General features: G+C 62.8%; 3 protein-coding genes across 3 annotated transcripts in view; 2 read left to right on the top strand and 1 right to left on the bottom strand.

Moving 5' to 3' along the window:
* Nucleotides 1–1,429: 1,429 nt before the first annotated feature.
* AMSG_12040 (uncharacterized protein) lies at nucleotides 1,430–7,635 on the top strand (the record flags this gene model as incomplete). The annotated part of the gene is made up of 4 exons (XM_013901117.1): nucleotides 1,430–2,402; nucleotides 2,528–3,987; nucleotides 4,059–4,314; nucleotides 4,730–7,635. 4 exons carry the CDS (start codon nucleotides 1,430–1,432, stop codon nucleotides 7,633–7,635), a joined length of 5,595 nt encoding a protein of 1,864 aa, XP_013756571.1.
* Nucleotides 7,636–7,691: 56 nt separating this feature from the next.
* On the bottom strand, nucleotides 7,692–8,385 carry AMSG_07089 (uncharacterized protein). Its single transcript, XM_013901095.1, has one exon. The coding sequence runs from the start codon at nucleotides 8,176–8,178 to the stop codon at nucleotides 7,720–7,722; it is 459 nt and encodes a 152-aa protein (XP_013756549.1). The 5' UTR covers nucleotides 8,179–8,385; the 3' UTR covers nucleotides 7,692–7,719.
* Nucleotides 8,386–9,223: 838 nt separating this feature from the next.
* AMSG_12039 (uncharacterized protein) overlaps nucleotides 9,224–14,304 on the top strand; it is a gene marked incomplete at both ends in the record, with an annotated part of 7,550 nt that continues 2,469 nt past the window's right edge. Inside the window, 2 exons of the mRNA XM_013901116.1 lie at nucleotides 9,224–9,270; nucleotides 9,359–14,067. Of these exons, the coding sequence (XP_013756570.1) occupies nucleotides 9,224–9,270; nucleotides 9,359–14,067 (4,756 nt within the window). The remainder of the gene's footprint in view (nucleotides 9,271–9,358; nucleotides 14,068–14,304) is intronic.

The following is a 14,304-nucleotide window of genomic DNA, read 5'->3' as shown; positions in this document are numbered from 1 at the left end:
ATATATATATATATATATATATATATATATATATATATATATATATATATATATATATATATATATATATATATATATATATATATATATATATATATATATATATATATATATATATATATATATATATATATATATATATATATATATATATATATATATATATATATATATATATATATATATAAAGGTCGTAGAATCGACACCGGAATCGGTAGTATTGGGGCGGACGGGGTTGGGCTTGGGCCGGCCGAGGTGACGGGGAGAGGGGGGGGGGGGGGGGGAATGGCGAGACGGAGAGTGGGGGGGAGAGGGCGTATGGGGGATGGCTGTGGATGCATACGTGGAAGACGACTTCTGCACCTTGGCGGGAGGGTCCATGTGTGGTGGGATTGAGTCAGGTGGTGGCCTGGGCCTTGTACGTGACCTGCCTCGTCGTCGCTGTCGTCACTTGCGGTCGCGGAGAGAGATCGATCCCGTCGGACATGAGTGAGGGACTGATGGACGACGCATGGGAGGGATAAGGCAGATATGACTCTAGAAATCAAATAAAATCGTTGTTATAGTACTAAAGTATGGCTAATGCTGATGGGATACAGCTAGGGCTTGGCGATAGCGAGCTACGAGCCGAGTGCGAGCAGGCGGGTCGCCGCAAAAGAGGGGATCAACCGGATCACAATGCTGTGTATCGGCGAGATAAAGTGATAGTGATACGACGGAAAGGGAAAGGAGAGGAAAGAGGGATGAAACCTGACGATCCCCACCCTCCGATTGCCCACACCCGTATACCTCCCCGATCGCCCATCCCCCATCCCACTCCCCGATCGCCCATCCCCCATCCCTCCCCGATCGCCCACACCCATCCCCCTCCCTGATCGCCCACACCCATACCCATCACCACCCCAGATCGCCCATCGCCACCCCAGATTGCCCATCGCCACCCCAGACCGCCCATCGCCACCCCAGACCACCCATCGCCACCCCAGATTGTTCATTTCCCATCCCTCACATCCCCCCCCACCCCACCCCCATCGCGCCCGAGTGACTGATCCCCACCCTCCCCCCCCCTGCCAGCACCCACCCACGCTCACGCCCACGTCTCCGCACTCCACGCCATGACGAGTCCCACCATTATGACTACCTTTACGACTGCCATTATGGTCATTGGCATGGCATGCATGGTGTGTATCCATGCTGTGCATGTTCATATTGTACCTCACTCTCATATGGACGCTGGCTGGCTCGTCACCCACAGCGAGTGCCTGACCACCACCGACCACATCCTCAACAACGTCGTGGCAAGGGCCTTGGAGCTCTCCATCTTGACCTCTCCTGGCTCGGCTGACAAAGTGCATGCAAATGACCTCTCTTTGCAAAGTTTCAATCATCATCGTCATCATCGTCATCATCGCCTCGGAGAACCTTCACTATGTCCTCCATCACCTTTCTGGCTCATGCCCTGCAAGTGAGCGACAGCCATCACCTTGGCAAACTGTGTCAGGCGGTGGAGAGTGAGGCCATGGCCATCGTTGGCGCGGGTTGGGTCATGGCCGACGAGGCTCTCGTCCCGCTGGCCGTCCATGCTGCCAACTACCGCAACGGAGCAACCTATCTCGACTCGCTGCAGTGTCCTTCTGGCGCTGCCCTGGCTTGGAGGAAGAGCGGCGTTTACGGGTACCAGATTGATCCCTTTGGTCACGCTGCATCACTTCCGGTCCTCGCCAAGGCCCTCAACTGGGACGGCGCCATCATCAACCGCGTCCCGCGCTCCGAGAAGAAGGCTGTCATTGATAACGCCAGCCTCGACTTTGTCTGGGGCGACCTCCCGGTCTCCCTTCTCTTTGATCACTACTCCTCGCCGCCTGGCTTTGACTTTGAAAAGGCCAACGTTGCCTTTGATCTCGAAGACTCAGACCAAGTCGTGGCCAAGGCCGCCGAGCTGGCCGGCCTCGCCCGTCACCGCGCTGCCGCTCATCCAACCCCACACCTTCTCCTGATGTACGGCGACGACTTTCGATACACCACGCCTCAGCTCTACACCGTGATGGACGCCCTCCTCGCAGAGCTCGCCCGCCCTGGCTCGCCGGCGGCCCTCGATGGCTTCACCTTTGGCTACTCGACCATTCCCGCGTACATGCGAGCTGTGGCCGACGCCACATCGCGTCCGCTCGCCCGCCGCCCGCGCGACTCGGACTACATGACCTACTCGGACCAGGCGCTGGAGCACTGGTCCGGAACCTATACTACCCGGGCGAGCCTCAAGGCCGCCATCGCTCAAGCCTGGGCTGCCCTCGCCGCCGCCGACGCCCTGCTCGCCGTTCACGCCCCCGCCGCGCTCCCCTCCAATGCGGCCGCCATCCGCCGCTCTGCATCCATCCTCGCCCACCACGACGCCATCACGGGTACGTGCCGCCCAGCTGTCGCCGCAGACTACGCCAATCGCGCCGCTGACATCCTCGCCGCTTCTCGCGCCTCCCTCGCCGTCCTCGCCCCGACACTCCGCTCTCCTCAAGCCCGGACGCCGCAGCCTGGGACCCCATTGCCAACGCGGCCTCGCGCCTCCCACCGCCGGGCTCCGAAGCCTCAGTCACCCTCTACGTCGTCGTCGTCAATCCGCTGCCAATCGTGCGGACCGAGCTCGTTGATCTGGCCCTGCCCCAGGCATGGGACCTGCCTGCCGACGACGACCTCGCTGTCCGGGTCCGCATCGTAGGCGGGCCTGTCATCCGCCACCAACTCTCGCGCTTCCGCCACAGCGTCGCCGTCGAGCTCGTCTTGCAGCCGCTCGCGGGCCTCGCCGTCGAGATCACTCTGACTCGGTCCGCCCTGCCGCCGCTCCCGCCGCCACCGCCGGGCGTCCGCTCCGTCGTCTCGCATGCCCTTGCCACATCTGCCGCCGGCATGCTCGTAGTCCTCGACGCCCTCAACCTCGAGTCGACCATCGTCAACTACGTGGCCCCGGCCTCGGGCGCCTACCTCTTCAAGCCGCAGCTCGGCAAGTGGTACTGGATCATGAGCGGCGCCGCCTTTGCCATCGTTGTCCTCGCCGCAACCCTCGGCCCCGCCCTTGCCGCGCGCTGCTGCTTCCGCTACGCATGGGCCATCCGCCGGCCCAAGCACAAGCTCAAGGCCGACGACGACGTCCTAATCTTTGACGCCGAGCTCGGCGCTGGCCAGAGCATTCGCCACCTACAGCCGCCGCGAGATCTCAGCCCAATCCCGCTTCCAGTCCTCCGCGGAGGCGTCGCTGCCCTCGTTAGCGCTGTCCTCGGCGGACTCGTTCTCGTCGCCATCGTCCGGCTGGATGCTCGCGAAGACCACGTGGTTGCTCTCGGCCTCGCTGCAGCCTCCCTCGCTCTCTTCTTCCTCCACCTCTCGCTGCCGGACGGCATGATTCGCAGCCGGCAGCTGGAAACGCTGGCGACGGCAGCCGCCATGGTAGTCGGCGCCACGCTCGGCGTGCTTTGGCTCATCTTTTGTGCGCCGACCTGGCTCGCAGTGCCCATGCCGCTCGATGGCGCGAAGCAAGTCGCCGTGGAGAACGGCGAGCTCTATCTCCTCCGCGCCTTTGAGGTCCCGTCAGGCATCTCTGTCGTCGCCCGCCTCGCCTTTTCTGGACGCATCGCGCTACCGCTGCGGTACGAGATCGGCGTCCCGCACGCGCCGGGCCTCGAGACCGCGCTCCGCATCCGGGTCCCGGCCGCCTCGCAACTGCTCACCGACGACGGCGTCCAGCTCGTGCCACGAACCGCGGCCACAAGCCGCCTCTTCTCCGGAAACGTCTTCCCCACCGTTGGAGGAGCTCTCTTCTCGCGGCTGGCCGTCTTCAGCCACCGCCCAGCCGGCCTCGCCGCCCTCACCCCTTACGATCTCGACCTCTTTCTTCATCGCTCGCCCGGCGTCGACGACTTTCGCGGGCTCAACGACGGCGCTGACGACGGCAAGCCCGCCGTCACCGTCCTCGACCTCGGCGTCGACGTCTCGCCCGTAACGCCCGCTCCGCCTTTGCCACCGCTGCTGCTCCACCCATCCTCCTCTACGCTGCCTCTCCTCCACAGCTGGACGGCCTTGCCTCCGCCCTCGCCGCCATGCCCGACTCGCTTGTCCTCGTCAGCATCGAGGCCCGCGACATCGCGCCGGGCCGCCGCATCCGCGCCGTCTCGCTCATGGTTCGCGCCCCTACCGAAGGTGGTGCCGACGGCGTGCCGGCCGCAGACACTCGCGCCCTCGCCGCCAGCTGGCTCGGCCTCGAACCGGCCGATCTCGTCGAGACCTGGCTTGACCTTGCCCCGCGACCAACCGCCAACCCGTATCGTCGCCTTGATCCGCTCGACATCATCACCTGGGTCGCCGACGCCGAGACCACTCGCCCCTCCTCTCCATAGCCAGCCACAGCAGACTGCCACTGTCAACCAAACACACCCATCGTCATCATCATCACCATCGCCGGCTCATCGACCAGCGGCCGATCGATCGCCGGCCGATCGATCGCTGGCGACATCAAGCGCTGCGCTGGACGGGACAGACACTCGACGCCGGCAGAGGCAAGAAAGAGTGTAGAAACTGGTAGTACTTGCACCAAACTCGGTGTGAGTCATGTCGAGTGTCTCTTCTACAAGCAACTCGGGTGAAAACACGCTGAGGTCATCATACTACTCAAACGAGCTCGAAACAGTCAGCCACGTGGCCAGCCAGAGAGGCGTGCCGGCGACGCCCGGCTTGCATGCAGCGATTGATTTGGCCACTTTTTCTGGCGATTCGTCGTACTATGAATCGTCATCGGACAGCTCAAACACGATCATCCACGACAACCCACATCATGCCATTAACATGAATGGCAACAACTTGTTGTCGGCAAACTCCTCGTCCGACAATGCGCTCAAGATGACCCACGGTGAGCTCCCGCCGGCGAGTGCTCCTGCGGGCATGCGTCACCTCTCCATGAGCGGCCAGTTCAAGGTTCCGGTCTTCGACTCGCCGCTTATGGTTCCGCCCGAATTAGATGAGCTGAGCGAGGGCCGAGGACAGGTCATGTCGGAGACTCAAGCTGGCGACGGAAGCGGTTCGCAGCGGCAAGCCATGTTGGCCCGATCACTCATCCGCTCGCCGCCGCCTCGCCGTCGCCCGCTCACCCGGCCGTTTGTCCGGGCTATGGTATGGAGCCTCCGCATGGGCGCGGCAGTGGCGGCGGCAGGCCTGGCGGCGTCGTGGGAGCCCATCCGTCAGATTGTGGCCGCCCCCTTCCTCATCCCGGTCTTTGCGGTCATCATCGTCAACGCGTCGCTGGCCCAGACGCTGCGCTCGGGCGCGCTTGGCATCATCGGCGCCGCTGTTGGCGCCGCTGTCGCGCTCATCACCCAGTTCATTCCGCTGGCGCTGCTGGCATCAGACTCGCCGGCCCGCGTCTGGGCTCAGATGGTGGCCTTTGCGGTGGCACTCTTCGGCACCTCGTTCCTCCTCCGCGACAACTTTCTCATCATCATCGCCCTTGTTCCGGTCATTGCACACTCGCTCTCATCGGCGGCCGCCACCGCGCCACCGATCTTCGACTACCTCGCCGCCGTCAAGGTTGTTTTCTCCATTACGCTCGGCATCATCACCGGCGTACTTGCGGCGCTCCCGTTCCCGCACTCGGACGCCGCGCGCCTCGACGACATCCTGCTGGCGTCAACCCAGACCGTTGCCTCGCTCTTTACCGCCCTTGTCGACTCGTTCCTTGTCCAATCGTCCGGCACCCAGTTCCGGGCCGATCTCCAGCGCCAGCGGGCGCGGGCGCTCTTTGTCCTCCTCGAGTCGCAGATGGAGCTCGCCCAGAAGCACCACGCGTGGCTTGCTTGGGACCCTGCGCTCTTTCTCCATTCCGGCCGCCACAAGCGGGCCGCGGCTTACGGTCGGCTGCTCAAGGCCTTCCATGAGCTTGTTCTCACCCTCCGATGCCTCGAGACTACCCTGACCAACGACGTTGTCAAGCTCCGCTACCTCGAGGCCTTTCGGCCGTACATAGCTGCGCCGCTCAACGAGCTCGCCGCAGCGACCCGGACCTTTGTCACCGCTCTCCCGCTCTCGTGGTCGCGGTCGTCGTCGATGCTCTCGGAACTCTCCGTGTGGGCCGCCCCGCCGGCAGCCGAGCTCTCGGCCGAGCCGCTGGTCGCCGCCATGGCTCGCGCCCGCCAGGAGATCTTCTACTCGAGCGGTTCGTTCGACGCCAACCTCCCGTCCACAACAGACATGATCAACATGCAGACCATGATTCTCGCCCTCCGGAACGTGATCGAGCGCACGATGGCGCTCGCCACCGTTTTCGAGACCCAGCCCGAGGAAGATCCAGCGCCGGCGGCCACAGACCACCAGTCGATGCTTGCTGCCTTTGCTGATTTGGTGCTGGGCAAGGCGCCGCGCGGCACGCGGGCGGCATTTGCGCTCCGGCGGACCGGCGGCATCCTCATCGCATCGCTCATTGTCGTTGTCCCCGAGCTCACCCAAGAGTTTGGCCGCAACGCCGTCTGGGCTCCGCTCACCGTCTGCTTCCTCATGCAGACTTCGGTGGGCGGCTCGCTCAAGCGGAGCTTTCTGCGGCTGGAGGGCACCGTGGCCGGTGCCGTCTTTGCTTACTTTGTCGTTGTGGTCCTCGGCGCCTACTTGCCTGCGGTCATTGTCCTCATCGCCGCCTGGGTCGTCCTCTCCGGCTACATCCGCGCCTCGCCGCAGTACTCGTACGGCGGCCTTGTCTCCGCCTTTACCGCCGCCCTCATCGCCTTTGGCAACGAGGATCCCGACGTCTCTGACGAGGCCTACGCGCTGGCCCGGATCAAGCAGACCGTCCTCGGCATTGCTGTCACCCTCCCTGTCACGCTTGTTGCCCCAGGCCCCTGGATCGGGAGCCGGCTGACCGGCGCCCTGCGCGCGACCGTCGCCTCGCTCGGCGACCTCATGGACGGCGTGCTAGAGCTGGCGCTCGAGCCGTCGTCGGGTCATGGCCCGCAGGGCATTTCGGTCCGTCGCGAGATTGCTGATCCGACGTCGCCCCAGACCAAGGCGCTGATGAAGCCGGTCTGGGCCGGCATCGCAAAGCAAGAAGCCATTCTCGGCCTGAGCGAAGTCGAGCCGGTCCTGTGGCGGACCCCAGTCCCGCGCCAGCACTGGGACCGTGTTATCGAGGTCCAGCGCGACCTTGTCCACGTTCTCAAGTGGATGGACCAGCTAACGTCCAAGGGCCTTGGCGACGAGGCCCACCGATCGCGAGTCAAGTACCTGGCCGCCCTCGACGAGCAGCTCGGCGCCGTCGCCCATGTCTTCTCGCGAGCGATCGCCAAGCTCCTCCGCGATCTGGACCTCGCCGCCTCGCTCTCGCGTGGCCTCGAGTACGACGAAGAGACCGCAATGCTGATCTCGTTCATGGCCAAGACCGCCCCCAAGCTCCGCGCCGCCTACGAAGCCGTCCTCCTCAACCACGTCGCTTCGGTTCACCGGCAGCACACCGGCGGCTCGGTCCATGTCAAGGCCGAGCTCGACACCCCACTGGTGACCCAGCTCTCGGCCACTATCTTTTGCATGGCTCGCATCGCCGAGCACCTGCGGCTGCTTTGGGAAGCTCTGCTGGATCTCGAGCACGAAAAGCGGCTGCAAGGCTGGTGACCGTTGGCGCGCCGTACAGGCTCGGCTCCGGCCTGAGCGCCGCAAGCTTGCCCGACTCTTTGCTCTTGCAACGCTGGTGAGCATTTACTGTTCGATCTCGATTGGCATCGGCGTCACGTCCTCGAGCTCGTCGTGCTGGCCCGGCTCCGGCTTGGGGATCACGATCTTGACCGAGTTGTCAGCAGCCCGGGTTGCCGTCACCGCCTCGGGCGAGATGCCGGCTGGCAGCGGGAACGAGCGCGAAAACGACGAGGACGAGGACGAGGTGCACGTGTATCCGTCAACCTCACGCGTTGACGACGACGAGTCCGAGCCCGAGATCGTCACCACACCGTCCTTAACAGAGAGCTTGACTTTGTCACGCGGAACTGGAACGTGCGCCACAATCTCGTACTTGTCGTCCTTCTCGGTCACATCAAACGAGAGCCGCGATGACTCCGAGTCCCACGATCCAATGCCGAGCTCGCCGAACGGCTCCCACCCGTCGATCAGCCAGTTGCTCCGCGGCCGGGCGCGGTGCGAACGAAACGGAGTGAGCATCATCTTGTTGATATTGTGCGTTTGCTTGATGGTCTTGTTCTTGGCTTTGTTGTTGTGCGACTGCGCATCGCCGTCTGCTACCTGCCGCGCGCCCGCACTGTTTTATTCTGGCGTGCATCAGTGCTCGCGAAGCTTCTGCAATTCTTCACGAAATCACCGCCACCCCGATCCGATCCAGCCGGACTTATGCGCTCGCCAATGCCACCCACCCGCCCACCCACCCGCCCGCCCACCCGCCCACCCACGCGTGCAAGCAAAAGACAATCTGCCGCTTGAATCCAGGCCGTCACAGACGTGTCACTGCCCTATCCCTTCCTTGTTTTGTCCGTGTGCCTCTCGCGGCGCGGTCAGTAGCCCAAGCCGAACATTTTAACATGCGATTATTCCTTCCCACGCCCACGCCGCCTTACACGCACCCATACGCACCCATACGCATCCATACGCACCCATACGCACACGCACACACATACACTCATATACAACTACAAACAACAACACGTTCACACACTGCATGTCCACGTTCACGTCCACGATCCCTCGTACACGAACAAACCCCATTCTCCCGCCACGAAAATCTCGCCGTAAGACAGCCACCCCTCCACCTCACTCTCGCATCCATCACCACCCCTACACCCCCTACACCCCCCTACACCCCCTCCCTCCCAATCCCACTCCATCATCCCATCCCCGCTCCTACTGCACCCCCTCCTTCCCCCCCCCCCCCCCCCCCTTGCGCCCATTTCCCATGTCCCACCCTATAAAAAATATTCCCAGCACCCCCCACCCCCCACCCCACGCCGGCAGCCCTCTCACACCCGCACTGCCGAAGCAGCCAGGTACACACAACAGCCAGTTCCCTCCCACTTGACGCCAGTCGCGAGCTAGGCAACCATGGCCAGTCAAGGAGCACCAGGAGGCGGCACGGCAGGAGCTGAAGGCCCGCCAGCAGTCAACACAGCTCCGCCAGGTGGTGGAGCAGGGACCGTGGCAGCAGCGAATACGCCTGGAACCGGTGGCGGTGGCAGTGGCGGCGGTGGACAGACGGGCAATGCGCAGGTCGATCGTGGGCTGGAAAAAGGCGCCGAACTGGTGCACGTGCTGGACATTTTATTGAAGACTCAGAGTCTATGCCCGAACGGAAAAAGGTGAAGCATGCAAGAGCTATTTCTCGATCAAAGGTCAGATCTCGCTCAAAGCACGACTACGATGTCCGGGGTCGGGTCGAGTATCGGCTGGTGGTTAAGGTGGAGGAGGCGCGCGAGCTTCAGCCTCGCGATGCCAACGCCATGGCTGATCCGTTTGTCCGCGTCACTGCCTTTTCCTCCCGTCAGAGCACAAGCACCCACAAGGCCACCCTCAACTGCACCTGGAACGAGATCCTCCACTTTAACGCCAAACTCACCGATGCCGAGTTTGAGGCCGCGTCGATCTTGCTCGAGGTATGGGACGCCAACTCGTTCCGCTCCAAAGCTATCATCGGTCAGTACGCCATTTCGCTTCCCTGGATCTACGCCAAGGACAACGGCCAGCTGCGGTCATGGATCGGCCTCACCCAGCTCGCCAAGTTCCAGGGCCTCCAGGGCTACCTCAAGGTCGGCATCGCTGTGCTTGGGCCGGGCGACCCGCTGCCAGATGCCATCACCGGAGACGGCAACACGCCCGAGGAGGACGCCAACGATCCCATGTCGGTCGAGGACTTGCAGGCCATGGTCCTCATGCCGCCGCTCATGGACCTCGAGCCGCATCAGCTCACCTTTAACGTCCACAAGGCCGTCGGCCTGCCCAAGCTCGATCGCATCGGATCCATCGACTCGTTTGTCTCGGTCGCCTTTGCCGGCCAGCGCGGGAAGACCAAGGTCCACAAGAAGGACCGCAGCCCCGAGTACAACCAGGCCATCCTCCTCCCGGTCAACATCCCTACCATGTGCTCTACCATCGAGGTTGCCGTCTGGGACCGCGATCGCCTCTCGTCCAACGATCTCGTCTCGCGGCAGTTTATCGACTTTGCGCCGCTCCTTGAAAAGCCGCTCAAGCCCATGTGGCTGTACATGTACGGCTTTTCCGACGCGCACGACACCTTTGCCGATTTCAAGGATGCCAAGCTCTTCCACTCGGACTACGCCACCGAGTACTTTGGCGCCCTCTTGGTCTCGGCCTCGCTCATTCCTGCGCCGCGCCCGGTCAACGCTGTCTCGGACATCGCCTGGGCCTCCGAGCCGCCGGCCATTGGCGTCTTCCTCTGGCTCGACGTTTACGAGCTCCTCGAGGTCCTCGGCAACGACTCGTCCGGCAAGCTGCGCATCTCGCTCCGCTGTGCCGGCCACGAGGCCGTCGTCTCGTCGCGCATCGCCTACAAACACCGTCGCGCCGCCGCCTACACCTCGCTCCCGGCGCTCTCGGTCACCGTCCCCCGCAACGCTCGCTCCCGTCCCGACGTCCTTGTTGTTGTCCAAGAGCGCTCCGTCCTTCGCTACGTCGACCGCGCCTTTGCTCGATTCCCGCTCAACGACCTTCTCGCCGCCGGTCGCAAGGCCAAGCCGGCCTGGCACCATCTCCGCCCGATGGAGCCGACCTTTGACGGCGACAACTTTGCCGGCCTTGCCCTCTTCAAGCTCACTGCCGGCGATGAGGCCAAGGAACACCGCTTCCCGCGGCGCTTCGACCTTGTCAAGCCCGATCTCGACCCGCACATCCTCCGCGTCCACGTCTACCAGGGCCGCGACCTCGCACCGACGCTCGACAACGAGGACGAGGAGTTCATCGACCCGTACGTCTCGGCCCGTTGCGGCAACGGCGCCGCAAAGACAAAAGTCCTTGACGGCGCCATTGCGCCGGCCTGGTACCAGACACTCGAGCTCAAGGTTATGCTCCCCGATGACCGCGATCTCGCGCCGCTCCTCCACATCGAGGCTCTCGACGACGATGCGCTCTCCTCCGACGACACTCTCGGCCATCTGACCATCCCGCTCAACTCACTCTCGCGCAACCTCGCTGCCACGCCGTCGTGGTACGACCTCTTTCACGGCACGCCCGAAAACGTCCGCGGTCAGCTCCTGCTCTCGTTCCAGCTTCTTCGCGACCACGAGGCCGACGACTACCCGCCGCCGCGCTCGCTTATTCCGGATCTTCGCGACGCCCGCCTGTTTGTCTCGGTCGTCGGCTGTCGCGAGCTTGTTTCGCATGCCATGTTCAAGTCGCTCAAGCGCGTCCACGCCACGCTCCAGGTTTCGAGCCCAGACTCGATGGTGACGACCAAGGCGTCGTCGCACCCGGCGCCAACAGACCCCAACTTTCTGGAGACCTTGACCATGGACGTTGAGGTTGCCACTCGTGCCGTCTTTGCGCCCTCCATCACCGTCCGCGTCTACGACCGCAAGTCCAACTTTATCGGCGCCGCCCTCGTCCCGCTCGACGCTTGGGTCCCCTTCATCGTCGACCGTCCTAGCGAGCAGGCCCGCGCTGTCAAAGTCGAAGCCTACGCCTCTGCAAAGCGTAGGCTCCGCGGCAAACGCCGCGGCCGGCGGCACTCGTCCGGCTCCGACTACTCGGCAGATGTCGATGACGATGACAGCGTGTACGATGCCGACGGTGACTATCCGGCGTCGGATTCGGCTGAGCAGCCCTCGAGTTCCGAGTCGATTGTGGCCAAGGCCAAACGCCGGCGCAAGTCCAAGTCCAAGTCCAAGTCCAAGTCTAAGCGCAAGCGCCACGGCTCGTCATCGGGCATGGACATGACCTCGTCCAACCTCTCCGAGTACCACATCTCGTGGTCGGCAGTTGACCCGACGGTGGCCAACGATGAGACCGTCCGCCTCCTTCGCCAACAGATGGAAGACATCAAGCACGAGAACGAGACGCTCAAAGTCAAGGTCGAGGCCGAGCGGAAGAAGAAGAAGGAAATCGTCGAGCTCAACAAGACGCTACGCGAGAAGGCATCGGGCAAGGGCAAGCGCAAGCGCAAGAAGGGCAAGAAGGACAAGAAGGGGAAAAGGGGCAAAGGGGGCAAGTCCGACGACAACGACTCGTCCTCGCAGTCGGGCCTCTTCCTCTGGTCCAACGAGTACGACTCGGACGGCAATCCAATCCGCACCATGCCCGAGACCAAGCTTCGTCGGCTCAAGCTCGACTCGTCATCTGACGACCTCTCGCCGGAGGACATGGCGTCGGACGGCGAGTCAATCGGTGACGAACGCCCAGTTGTCAACGCCGAGCTGGAGACTGTTCTCGACGACCTGCCGTTCCGCTCGTATCCGCTCTACTACGGCGCCCGCAAGGTCAAGGTCGGCGAGATCAAGCTCGGCATCGAGGTCCGGGGCTACTCGGACGTCGACGAGTCGACATCAGACGACTATGGTGACGACGAGTACGTGTCCGACTCGGCCGCGAGTAGCGCGTCGAGTAGCACCGAGGATTCTGACGTGTCTGACGATGAGGAGGAGAGCTACGATGAGGAGCAAGAGGCGGCTCGCCGGAAGCGACGCAAGACCAAGGCCCAGCGCAAGAAGCGACGCCGGCGACAGCCGGCCGAGCTCGACTCGCACGTCTCATCGTCGGACGAGATGACGGGCTCGTCGTCGCTCGCCTCGGACGAGGACTCTGACGACGAGTCGACGCCGCTCAGTAGCAGCGATGTCTACCACGAGTCGCCATCGTCGTCGAGCGACCAGCTGTACGGGACGACCAAGCCGGTGCCGGCTGCCAAGATCAAGTCTATCCGGACGGAGCTCATGGGCGCGCCGCGCCCGTTTGTTGTTCGCGTCTACGTCCTCCGTGCAGTCGGACTTGTGCCGAGCGACTCGTCGGGCTCGTGCGACCCGTTCGTGGTCATTCGGCATGGGGCAGGCAAGACGCAGGTCATCGACGATGTCAAGCACCGGTTCAAGGCCAACTCGTCGCCCGAGTTTGCGCGGTGCTACCAGTTTGACACCATGCTGGTCGGCGCAGGCGAGGTGTCTGTCGAGATCTGGGACTACGACAAGTACTCGAGCAACGACCTCATTGGTGCGACCAGCTTTGACCTTGAGGACCGGTACTTCTCGCGCAAATGGCAGAGGTGGACGCTCAAGCCGATCGAGACGCGCAAGCTGTTCTCGCCGACCTCGCGTGGTGTGCAGAGCGCATTGGACATGTTTGTGGACATCCTCGAGCCGGCCTACGCGCGGCGCAACCCGCCGGTCTCGCTCGCCACCCACCTGCCGCAGCCGTTTGAGCTGCGTGTTGTGGTGTGGAACACCGAGAAGGTCCGGCTCCGCGACAAGAACATGTCGGACATCTTCATCAACATGCGGTACAACGAGGGCAAGCCGCAAAAGTCGGACATCCACTACCGGTCCAAAAACGGTGAGGGCAACTTCAACTATCGGTTTGTCTTTGGCTCGGACGAGGTCATCCTCGGCGGCTCGCACACCGCCAACGCCCGCCTCAAGATCCAGGTCTACGACAAGGACTATCTCAACGCCAACGACGCGCTCTGTGAGGCCAACCTCGATCTCTCGGCCTTTATGCGCTCCGCGCGCCGCATGAAAGACGGCAAGCAGCTGAAGAAGCAGTGGGTCAAGATGTCGCATCCGGCCTTTGAGGGGGTCTCGGGTAAGGTCGAGATCTCACTCGAGCTCCTCCCCGCACACATCGCGCAGGCCTACCCGGTCGGCCTCGGTCGCAAGGATCCCAACGCCAATCCCTACCTCCCGCCGCCCAACCGCCCGCGCGATTCATACGCCCCATGGCGGCTCGACAAGAAGTTTACCAACTTTCTTCTCCAAAACAAGTACTCAATCGCCCTTGTCACCCTCCTCCTCATCGCCATCGCTGTCGGCTGCATCTTTATCTACATCTGGTGGATCGAGAAGACTGCCGCTGCCGCCACTCCTCCGCCGCCGCCGCCCGCTCGTCGTCGGCTGTGATCCCTGCGTGACGAGTGACCGATGGACGACCCTCCACAAGCCGTCACCACATCACACCATCACACCATCATGCCATTACACCCATCCACCCCATCTACACACACCCTCCCCTCCATCCATCCCTCCCATCCCCCTCGCCCGAAACCAATCCAAAATCGTCCACTGCGCCTGACCGAGGCAAAAGCCGCCGCCCAACCGCCGCCAGCCGCTCACCCCCCCGCCCCCC

The sequence above is a fragment of the Thecamonas trahens genome (genome assembly GCF_000142905.1).
Source record: "Thecamonas trahens ATCC 50062 unplaced genomic scaffold supercont1.32, whole genome shotgun sequence".
Lineage (NCBI taxonomy): Eukaryota > Apusomonadida > Apusomonadidae > Thecamonas > Thecamonas trahens.
Note: the sequence above shows the minus strand (reverse complement) of the source record. Positions and strands in the feature narration are given on the sequence as shown.